This window comes from Melopsittacus undulatus, chromosome Z, assembly GCF_012275295.1.
Source record: "Melopsittacus undulatus isolate bMelUnd1 chromosome Z, bMelUnd1.mat.Z, whole genome shotgun sequence".
NCBI lineage: Eukaryota > Metazoa > Chordata > Aves > Psittaciformes > Psittaculidae > Melopsittacus > Melopsittacus undulatus.
In genome coordinates, this window is record NC_047557.1 from 42,991,975 (window position 1) to 43,004,057 (window position 12,083).

General features: G+C 37.0%; 1 protein-coding gene across 2 annotated transcripts in view; it reads right to left on the minus strand.

Moving 5' to 3' along the window:
• Nucleotides 1–8,613: 8,613 nt before the first annotated feature.
• Nucleotides 8,614–12,083, minus strand: part of AGTPBP1 (ATP/GTP binding carboxypeptidase 1) — a 68,562-nt gene continuing 65,092 nt past the window's right edge. For both annotated transcript variants that reach the window (XM_013130546.3, XM_031054180.2), the window contains one exon: nucleotides 8,614–9,312. In XM_013130546.3, the coding sequence (XP_012986000.2) occupies nucleotides 9,135–9,312 (178 nt within the window). In that variant the 3' untranslated portion in view covers nucleotides 8,614–9,134. The remainder of the gene's footprint in view (nucleotides 9,313–12,083) is intronic.

Here is a 12,083-nt window from a genome sequence, read left to right on the forward strand (position 1 = left end):
CTCCTCATATCTTTCCTAGAGCTGTCAGCACTGGGTGCTGGCAGAGATGAGTTTACAAACCCTTCCCCTGGTTCAGTAGCACAGGTCCCATGTCTTTGCCAGTCTGTGAGGAAAGAAAATTGTTAATTTGGAAATTGTGCCAGTGTATAGAAACACACTGGATATTTTTTCTATAGCAATGTATCTTATTCTACATTATCACCTATATTCCATAATATAGGTATACCTATAGTATCCCTCTTTGTAGATCAGTCACCGAGTGTTCAATAAATAAGACAACAGCATAAATTAAATCAGAGGAAGAAGTTACAAGAAAACATTATTTTAATGATTCCTGGTAGCATTTCATTGCCAGTACCTACTGAAGTACATCTCCCTTACCACTTCATTAGGACAAAGCCTACCTCATCATCAGAGACATCTCATTCAAAAAGAGCAGTCACAAAGGTAATACAGTACAAATACCTCTAGTTGCCACTCATAGGGCTGCCCAGAAAGGCTCCTGCTCACAAACAAGGAGCGACATTTTTTGTCTCCTCCAACACTTCCACAGCTGCAGTGTGTATCTGCTGGTGTTTATTTGGTTGTAAGACATCAACTGGCAGCCAGATGTGTACGGAGAAAATAACAAAATTTAAGATGCATACACAGTAACTCTGCAAAAAGAAGGTACAGCTTCTCTCCAGAACAGTCTTGCAGCTATGAAACATGCTATGCTGCTGAATGCCATATGACTGCTTTTTCACTTCTCTACAAACTTTCTCAAGGGATTATTCTGATAACTGGCATCATGTGGGGATGTAATACTATTGGGCAATGCATTCTAAGTGTACTACCAGTCATCATAGCTTTTATTATACCAATCAATATTTTATACCCTTACATGATGTAATATAACTGCCCTTCCCAATTACAAACCTTGAGCTGGAAAATGGTATATTTCTTTCACAGTATTGACCTACATTATGAATGAAGCTTTAAACTACATGTCTAAAAAGAAGAAGTAAAATGGGTTTGGGTTTGTGCTACACAAGGCTCTAGCCTTGAAGTGTCAGGTAGTGTTTTGTAGGAAAGAGTACCACCTCTTTTGTCAGTATACCAGGAAAAATATCTTTCCTTTCAAGACAGCACTGAATTCTAATTAGCTTAAAAATTAATTATTTTGAGAACCTGAATTTTAGAATTCAGAAATAATAATTACTTTGTTGTACCTAAACTGTGTCACATCCCCTCTCCCTTTGTTTTTTTGAGGCACTGAAAACAGGTACATTTAAGATATCTGAAAACACTTTGCCATCTCCTTAATTTTCAATCCATCACCATTTCTCTTCCTCTTTTGGCATAGTTTAAATCCTTAGCACTTAGAAGCATATATTGCTTTTCAGCTGGGAATGAGAAAATGGCTTTCCAAATTTCTTGAGAATTACTCAGCCCCCAGCAGACACGTTTCGCTCATGTCTCTTTCTGCAAACCCCAGAGCTCAACACATAAGGTTTCCTGCACCTAAGGCTGGGGTCCCAGACACATTCTTTCCACCCTCAAATTTGACACATACTTCTGAAGTTTTGTTGAAGTACTCCATTTATATTGTTCTGTTCACATGAGCACCTGATAAGGGTGATGTAAATCATTACATTTAATAGTGATAACTTTGTGGATCTGGGTTTAAGGTGATGATCTTAACATATAAGGAAGGCTTATATCCCATTTTTGTAGGGAAAAAATAAATTGCTTTCTCAGATTGAGATATTAATGATACAGCTGGCAAATAAAGATCTGTATGAATACAGAAGGGAGAATGGTAGAAATAGAACACAGGCCATAACCTAGAAAGATGCAATTACTTGGGGATCCCTAGTCCTCTTGCTCACAGAAACATACCAAATAATCCTGCTTCTGCAGACTCATGGTTCTGTTCATGAAGGGCTAATATTTTGTATAATTCACCCAAGTGGGTTTATGAGTGGTTGTAAGACATGTTAGGACCCATCTTTTGGGTCCGTTTTTTCACAAGTCTCATGCTGGGTGCAAACAGCATATACACAACATAAAAGCATAAGGCAATTACCCACTAGCTGGCATGTATGAAATACAGCTGGAATTTAGTGAGCTGCAAGGCAAAGTGCTAGTAGTGTGCTGATCAGCCCAAGAAGGCTCTGGGGGCCAGGCAGGCATTAGTGCCACAGGCAGGGTGGACTCTAGTGGTACCCTCAGCCCCACAGAGAGGTGGCGGTTGCCCACACACTGGCACTGGTGGCTCAGCCTGGAGACTGCCACCCAGATGTCCTCTGTTTTTTTCCCTCAGATTTCTAGGTTGGTGTTTCCATTCTTGAATCCATGACTCATTGGTGATTACACCTCAGCAACTCTGCTCCTATGTCCAGCCTTACCTTTCCTCCTTCTGGGTGATGCTTTCACCCAGCAAGCCCCACCATGGTGTCAGGGAAGCTCCCTTTGCAGGGATCGCAAAGGGAGAATTTTGCAGGCAGCCAAGGTGCCCCTTGGGATGTGATTGCCTCTGTTGCCCACAGAACAGAATCAAAGGAGGCATTTCCTCTGTTCCTGTTCTTCAATTTTCTTTCACAGCCAGCCAGTGCTTTGCCCATAGCCACCTTGCCCTGGTGGACAAGTCACAGAGGAGGGTGGTCACTCTTAAGCACTACCCTATGTTACCCTTAACATTGGAAAGTTACAATTTATCCTTCTCTCCAGCACAGCTCACAGGCAGAGGAAAATCTGCCCACACATCATTAAGGTCTGTGAGGTGGACACAGCCACATGAACAATGTTAAGGTGAAGACTTCTTCCTCTGTTGTGAATAACAGCATTTTCTCCGCAACAGGGAGCTGTGTGAGCGGAAATGCCAAATGAGTCAGCTTCCTTATAGAATTAGCTGACCAGGAGCCACCCCTGCTTGCGTACACCAGATTTGATCTACCTCCCTATTAAAATTTGGTTTCTGGTGCTTGGCATAAAGGGATTTGCGTAGTTAATATCTTCCTGAGCTCACTTACAGAACTGAAAATACCTTTTTTTAAATTACAGTATACTTGTATTTTAGACATTCAGACTTTGGACTAAAGGAACAAGTACCTGAGATACGAAGTAATGAGCTACTGTATTTTAAACAGATGATTTGGGGCTCTTTCTTTCGTTCTGGAACACACACAAGGTGTACATTTGATAACAGCAGAGTTTTTAAGTGGTCATGATTGATGTGGTTTATAAGAGAACACGCTGTCAACAGTGAAGTCAGACCCAAAGGGGGAAGGAAATGACACTGGCTAATCACGAGCTAAAGGACTGTCTTGACCAGACTGGATGCTTTAGAAGAACAAAGTGACCTAGAGCTGACGTGGATTAAATTGAACTTAAGTGTACACAAGCGCAAGATCCATGCAAATCAAACCTGTTCCTTTTTGTAATTATACACAAACTGTAACAGCAAGGTGACTGTTGCAGAGCATTTTGTGAATTTTGCAATGGTCTGTACAGAACAAAAAAACCCAGACATACATTATTTGGAATACAGTCTGACCCAGTTTAGGACTTTTCATATGGCAGTGTACTGTACTAAATCAAATTGTGATGCTGGATCAAAGCCAAGTATTAAGGCAGATGGTTGGTTGAGGGTTTGCATGAGACACTGCATTCCGGTTTGTCTTCACAAAATGTACAACTGAGACATTTTAATGTGTGGGGTCAGTTGGACTGCTAACATCACTAGTAAGATTTATGTAAATATGCTATAATTAAGACAATATTATACAAAATGTTAAAGATCATCTGTCTCCCTTACTCTGTGTTTCATGACTTATTTATGCTGAAATCTTTTCATGTTCATTTTCTTTTGGGAACGAAGTGAGCATGAATATGATGCTGCCACCTAAAAGCAGTTTATGTTGCCTGAATTATTGGCTAGAGAAGACAACAGTTATGATTTAACTTTAAAAGGCTAAGTGAGACAGACTTGCTAAGGAACATGGTCTGCAACCAATCAAGTGAAGAAAGACCACCCTAGTGAAAAGCAATTCAACTGTGAAATCCAGTAGCCTCCTAGAGCTGTTTCAGATACTAGGGTTGAAGTCAAGAAGACTGCAAGCTGTAAATGAACATGAGTTTTGGATTTCAGCCTGTAACACCTTTCCTGGAAGGCAAATAACCTTTGTGTGGCTCTCAAGTTTGAAGGGAAGCAAGACTTGCTCTGTAAAAACTAACCCCCTGCCTTGGCCATTTCCTGGCCATGGACCTACATGTTCTGGGGGTAAACCACATTATGACCTTGGCAGCTTTTCTAATAAGCTTACAACTTTTCTTTAATTGAGACTCCTTATACAGATTAGTTGTTAGAAGCAGACAGGTTAAGCTGGAAGACTTCTGCAATAGTATTACACCACTTTTTTACTCCAGTAGCCTTTTTAAGGGGGGGAAAAATCCCAAACACACAAAAGAATTGAGCAGTAGAGTCAGGTATTCTCTAAATACACGACAAGGAAATCTAGACATTTTTCAAGTGTGTAAGACAAAAGATAGGTAACAGTCTAGGGTTTGGAATAAAATTCTAAGCCTGTGCAGAACCTTTTGTGCATTTAATATATTACTTTTTTAAGTCCGGAGGGACAGTGCAAAGAAGAGTCCTATTTTAGGTCATTATGAGTCAATCTCCCACTCCATATTAACAGTGGAATTTTGTTAGCCAGGTTCTTATTCCACATTCAGGCCAGTAAAAATTTACAGTAGTGCTATGTGGTGCTGCTAGTTTAAGTATGTATTCTTCCAATCTACCACGAAAAATGATGCATGATAAATAGCCACCTTCCAAGAAATAAGGGCACACACTAAGCACAAGCATCTCATGCCAAGAATGCTACGTGGCAGCAAAGAAGCAAAAAAGCAGCAGCTGGTTGGCATTTGGTAATCACATAATTTGGATCAACAAATCCTATGGTGTGCTGCTTCCTTTGTTGCTAAACCCCCAATTTTCAGTGATAATTCTTTCTGAACTGCTTCAAAGACTGCACTAACAATATTGTATTTTTTACAAAAAAAAAAAATTTCGCACCTGACTTTACATAAGAACGGAAGAATTAACAGCATGTTTTTCATAGCTATAAAGTATTTTACAGACTAAATAAATTCTGTATATGATACTATTAAAAATATCCAAGCCATCCAGAATGTAAGATAATGCATTACTAGGTGTCAAACCTATTGAGCATTTCATATTTTGAAGCCCTTTTATCAAAGCAGTCTACAGTTAGTTTATTTAAGCAAACAAGAGGTTACATCTCAAATGCTTTACATCACGATAACCTTAGAAACATTAAGATCAAAGAAATATGTGACTATGACTCTTATACACCCTGCAACAGTTTGGATAACAGTTGGTGAAGGACTTAATTTCACATGCAGCCAATTGTTGTTTAACTTAAACTAACACAACAAGACATAGTTAAGTAACCTCCATATGTATTTGCAAAATTGACACTGATGATTCCTAATAACCACTTGCTCTTTTCAGACAGCTTCAGACAACCAGAAGATCTGCTTGTACCTTAAAAGCTTTCCCTCAAAAACATTGTCTCAAATCTTAAAATTGCCACTGCAAGAATACAAATAGTAAAAATAAATTAACCCTCAACTGCAGTCTGAGTTGAACTATAAAGGAATTACTTCATGAGGAATTAACTTATGGCTTCCCCAGATCAGATGAAAAATCTATTGGCTGTGTAGGAGGGAGAATCTCACCAAAAGATTCTCCTCTTCCATGTGCTCTGTAATGGCATATATTGTGGTTCATCCAAAGTCTTCCTAAGTTTTACACACATTAATGAATATTAAAATTTTTAAGAGAGTTATAATTCAGTTTACTGATATGCAAATGGTACTGTAAGCCTGCAGCACACTGACTTTGACAGAAAACAAAAATATCCTACTTTTTGAAATACACCCCAATTCTTACAGGTAGGTACATTGCTGCAAATGTTATGATGAGAAATCCTTTAGACACTACTAACCAATAATAGGGAAGCAAATTGATAGTAATTAATTCTTTATTAAGTACTTTTATTAATAAGTATTGTTACTTGGGCCATGCATAACAACACTGTAACAATTGTATCTATCACAGCATTACAATAAGAACTATCTGAAACCTTGAATTTTTGCATTTTGTGAACAGTGTTTACTGCTACTACAGTCTTATTGAGATTCAAACCAGTTCTCCCTGATAAGTCAGGCTGATAAAGCAATCCACCTCCAAAAACAGTCACGTAAGATTTTGGCATAAACTGCAGTCTTAGCTGTATGTTGCGTTACACCAGGGTATGTCACCAGTGAAGACACAATACCAAAATTTGTGCTGCAACTTGAATTATACCTGGGAAGAGAATAAAGTAATTCATCATCCAGCAATTATTTAGAAGCAAGACAGTAAATAACAGATGTAGTTACAATCATGTTATTACTGGAAAAAGATATAAGAATATGTTATCTTCCTAAACAGAATGCTTATAGGAAGAGCATCATTTAAAACCAGAAACAAACTGGATTGCCAATGCACAGAATAAAAACAGTCAATTGTGTGGACAGACTATGCTAGGTGACTGATCTGTGACAGTTCAAGAAGCTGTCATTCTTTGCTATCCATTCTGCCCATTTATTGTGGATGAATGCCATAGAAACAGAATGGAATGCATGCTCAAGCCTCAGCTATTCCATTTTCCTCTAAATGCCAGACTTCCCACCAAAACAGATAAAAGAGAAAACCGGTATGTGTCTGCCAACACCACTGCAACAATGGCAACTTGTAGCAACGAAGTATAAACAGTCATATGAACAGTCCAAAGCCGCTACCACTGCGGTGGTTCCTCCCATGAACCGTCATCCCTGTGAACACAAATGGAGACTCTGCCTTTCAGAAGGCACGTTAAGAAGTGCCACAAAATGTGTAAGAGGTGACAGCCTTTGCATTTTCAACAATGTGTAAGGTCAGGATAAACCTTCACTCTTGAGTCAAAACTCAGATCCACACCTGCCAGACTGACAACCCGCATAATCAAAAGCATACATTTACTCTAATGCACATGTGCATTTGAATCTAGTGTAAAAACACATTATCGTTTTAAGAGAGTGACTACTAAACTGAGCCACTATAAAAGTTATGAATAACTCCTTTGCACAGACTAAAAGCTGTAGAAGATATGAGAAGAACAGACATGCATATTTACTCATGATGAAAACATGGTTTTGTACTACTAAGTCACAATTCACTTTAAGGGAATGAAGTACATTTCTAGTCTTGCCTGTAGTATGAAAATAGTGTCCCAGGATTAATATAGGTTCATGCGAAAACTAAGGAGAAATGTAAGTAAAAATTATTTATGTAAGGTGCTGAAGTACAAATCCCCAAGGATGAAAATTCTGCTACACTTCCAATGCAGAAGGCTTCTCTTCAACAGGGTATTAAATAAACTTTCTTATTTACTATATGTAATTCATGGAACACCAGCAATGATGATTTTCACTAGAGAGAGAAACTTCTAAAGGAACAAGAATGTAAATGTTTCGTTATACCCTTACATCTCAAATCTACGTGAATACTAAGATAAATTTAAGCCTTTAAACAAACATACAAAAAAAAAAAAAACCCTTCCCCAGTTTCAGAATCAGGATACTATGGACAGGCATCACCAAACAATGCTGCATTTGCAACAGCAGATCCTGGTCAAAATCTGTCTCCTGATTGAGAATCATTGATAACTTTCTTTCTTTAATCGTTTTACCAGAGGCACACTTCCCCTCCAAAATACAGTCTGATTTGCAACAGTAAACATTCACAAAGTTCTCATCAGTTAAAAACCTCTGATAATTTAGAAGTGTTATTCTTCATGCTCTTAAAACCCTTGCACATGCAGAAGAAAATGTATGCCACAACTGGGTCACATCAAGTAAAAATAATTTGGGAAAAATATTTTTCATTGCAACATATGTCAGTTCTGTAAACAACAGGGTACAACTTCATTTCTCTATTAGATCTTATTCTAAGCAGAGGCAAGAGGCGATGAGAATTAATAGATGACAGGAGATGAAGAAGTGTAAATCCCATGCCTGACAGCTTGACTTTAAACATGTATACAGAATCACAGAACAATTATTCATGCTGGAAGAGACCTCAGGAAGTTATAATTCAATCTCCTTCTCAGAACACGGTTAACACTGGATTGAGACCAGGCAAAAGATGTTTAAACCAAAAGGCACCTTCCCTCTTAGAGCATTTGAATTGGGTATATAGTTAATGTGCCCCCGTAAAGTGAATGCTTTTTAATGACATGCATATTTAACGAGAAAAATGGAGCAACTGCGTAGCTGAACAGTGTACATATTTAACTGGTTCTGGCAGTCATGTACACTTACAAAACCCAAATCTCCTCATATTAAACCATGGATCCCATAAAGGGATTGAGTTTTATACAGTGTATAGTTCTTATAAGCACAGGCTGTATTGATCAGTGCACAAAATTCCTAAACTGAATTCCTAAACCAAAATCATTTAGTAGTGTGGAAGAACAATATAATCCTCAGAAGCAAGAAACAAGTGAAACAATTCATACATCACTTTTGCATTTTTAATGTAGTAATTATTGAATGGTTCCAGAGCAAGCACTACATTACCTTAAACACAATTGAGTATCTTTGAAATAATGTCAAAAATAACCTCTTCACCTCAGTATAAAGACATACATATACAGACACATACATAAATTAATTTAGAAAATCTGTACATATTTTTTCAGGAAGCAACTCAAAGAACTACATTTAAAAAAATCTGTACTCTGACACACCATAAATTATAATTGTATTTTCTGAAGACAGGGTTTAAGGACACAAAATGGCATGCTGTGATACTTAGTAGAAAATTAACTGGTAAATATCTATTCAGTGCTAAAAGAAAACACAGAACTCCTTAAATAAAGTAAATGCCAATTTATCATGAATATTTATTGTCTTTGACCTAGGCACAACCCAGTTATCTGTGTTTTCTTAAGTATATCCCCATGGTAGACAACATCATGGAAGTATTTAACTACAAAAGCCAGGACACTTAAATTCCTATTACTAGCTGCAAAGCTGGTTCAAGAAAGGAGTATCCTTGTTGAATCTGAATCTGAAAGTCCATCTTCCTGATTAGTTGCCTCATAATCACCCACATTATCAGCTAATTCAATGTCTTGATCATCATTACTTTCTGCGCTGTAATCAACTTCTTCAAGGAAGCGAGGTTCATCTTCATCCAAAACATATGTAGTGGGGCTAGAATGAGCAAGAAGTTGCATGAATCATGTTAAAAGTTTTACTTGGAACATAGATTCAGACCATGCCCGGTCCATACCCTGATATACAAAAATCAAAAAACCACCACAGGAAAGGGGCAGCTTACCTGAAATAGTATGGAGTTTTCAATTGCATGTAAACCAACTGGGAACCAAAATCAAGTTTGTAAGACCCTGAACTAGTCAGACACATAAAATTCATTACAGAAACATGCCACGACAAATTAGCTACACATTATAGGCCTATGCTAATAGCCTGTAAGAACTTCATATAATTACAGCAGGATCAGAAGCTGTTGTTGAAGGATACAACTACATCAAGAAATAACACTTGCTAAAGGATATACGAAAACCTCTAAAAACCAGGTAAGAATCTAAAAATTCCATTGGGAAATGTCTTTATTTTATTAAAACACATTTTGCTGAAAAACATTGTAAGCAATTACACTGTACCTATCAAACATCACAAAATAAGGAGTTACATTTATGCCTACAACTAAATTCCCATATGAATCACTGCACTCAAATCAGGTCCTCACACACATGCACACAGCTAAACTTTAAATTTTTATGTTAAGCCTTGCAACTCAGAGGCAGCAGGTTTAAGGAACTGAACCACTGCCTACAGAACTGTCTTTGCCCTTAACTAGTGATAAGAGGACTAACACCTTTAGTGTTAACTGGAGAAAGGTTAAAATACAATTTTCTGGTCTTCTCCTGTCCTTAACACAGAGGAGAGGAAAAAAGTATGAAAGGAAGAGGAAAAAAAAAAAACATTTTCCAGATCCAGTTTTCTAACCTCCCTTGGGACATAAGAAGGTAACTGCTTAAAAGCACTAAGTGCTCCTAAATATTTAATAAGTAATTTTATATTCAGATTAAGTCCTAAAAAGTTCTGTAACGGATTTTACCTAATAATTGAATCATACACAACTCACACAAAACAGTGAGGATGTTCTTATTGAGAAAGATCACAGGGTACTTGTAGAAAGGTTTGCATAGTAATTTTGATGGGTTTTGTCTTAAGACACACAACAGCCTAGTCTGTCTGTGGCTTTATAATCAAAAGAATTAATCACTGCTTCTTTCTAAAGGTCTTTTAGGAGCTTAAGTGGACCACCTGAAATCTGCGGCGCAATCTCTTTTCAATATACATAAATTTCACAGTATTCTTCCTCTACCTGTAGCCTCAATTACATTCTATACTGTCACATTTTGTGTTGTTGACAGTTAATTCAAATACTGGCAGAAGAAAAATTAAGGAGAATCAGTGCCATCTTAGGGGGAAAAAAAAACCCAAAACCACACACAAAAAAACCCCAAAACCAAACCGCAAAATCATAAACAGGACAGAAAACCTAAACCAGTAAGAAAATTGTTATCAAAAATTCAATTCAGTCATGGTCTCTGGATTTACATTTAAAACAATCTGAATCATGGCTCACTAAACAAGCTCTTACTCATTAAGCCGCGCAATAATGAATGCTCCACAAAACTAAATGCTGTTAAAGATTATTTAAGCTGTAACTAGGGCAACAACCCACTATGTTGGTTAATGAACTGGTGCTTAAAACAAATTTGTTTCCATTTAGGAGAAACAAAGAGTGAGGAAAATAAGCAGTATCTTTGCTAAGATGCCAATTTCATTTTACAGGTGGGGAACTCAACATACCATAAAGATACATACTTTGCATGAAGAACCTGTGATAGAAGCCACAAAGGAATACAGTTTTCCCATGCTTCCATCCTATGACATTTTCTCCCCTAGGGAGTCACTACCTACCCACACTTCTTCCAAGGAAAAAAAACGTTGGGGGAAAAAAATTTAGATTTTAATTTATTTAAGGAACAAAAGGAAAGGAACTTCATCAAATGTATGACATTCCAACAAGTCCACCTTTTTTTTTTTTTTCAACTTCTGTTTTTAATCAGTTAACACAGATACTGATTTGTTTGCTATTATATGCAAGAAATCCACACTGCAACTGCAGGACAGATTGTGTAATTCAATTTACAGGAAACTGAGCCTTTAAATCTGAATGTTGGCCCAATATTAGCTAATAATTTTGAATGCTGAAACAGAAAACTACAATAAGCTATGTGAATAACAAATTTTTTTTAACCACTGACAATGGGATGTTAAAGTATTACAGCAGGCATTTATAAAAATTCATGTTACTGAGATATAATACAGAATAGTAAAGCTCTTAAAAAAGTTATATTCACTGTTTAATAAGTGTCATTGTTTGGAAATTAAACTCACATAGTTGATCCAGTTAAAAAAAAAACAAACAACAAAACTTATTAAAAAAAAAAACACAGAACAGGACACACAAGCAAACCATATAGTTCACCTCTTTGAAGTGGCTTGTAAAACCATACAATATGTCCTATTTTATAGTTATAAAACCATACAATATGCCCTATTTTATAGTCTTGAAAACCACACTGGTATATATATTCAATATATATATTTATGTTTGTATAAATTTATTTTACTTATTCACGTGTGTGAATAAGTAAATGTAGGCATGCCCTGACTTCCAGAAATTCAGCCACTGTGCCCATTCTTGAAGTTAGTGTGTCAGATGTAATACATTTGCACTTGGATGTGTACATCCGAAGCTCTCATCTGAAACCAAGAGCTGACTTTCACAGGCATTTCCCATTTAGTAAGAAAAAAAAATACTTTTAATGTTCAATAAAAGTGCCTCTGGAATATATGAACAGATCTTATTTTCAAAGCTACAT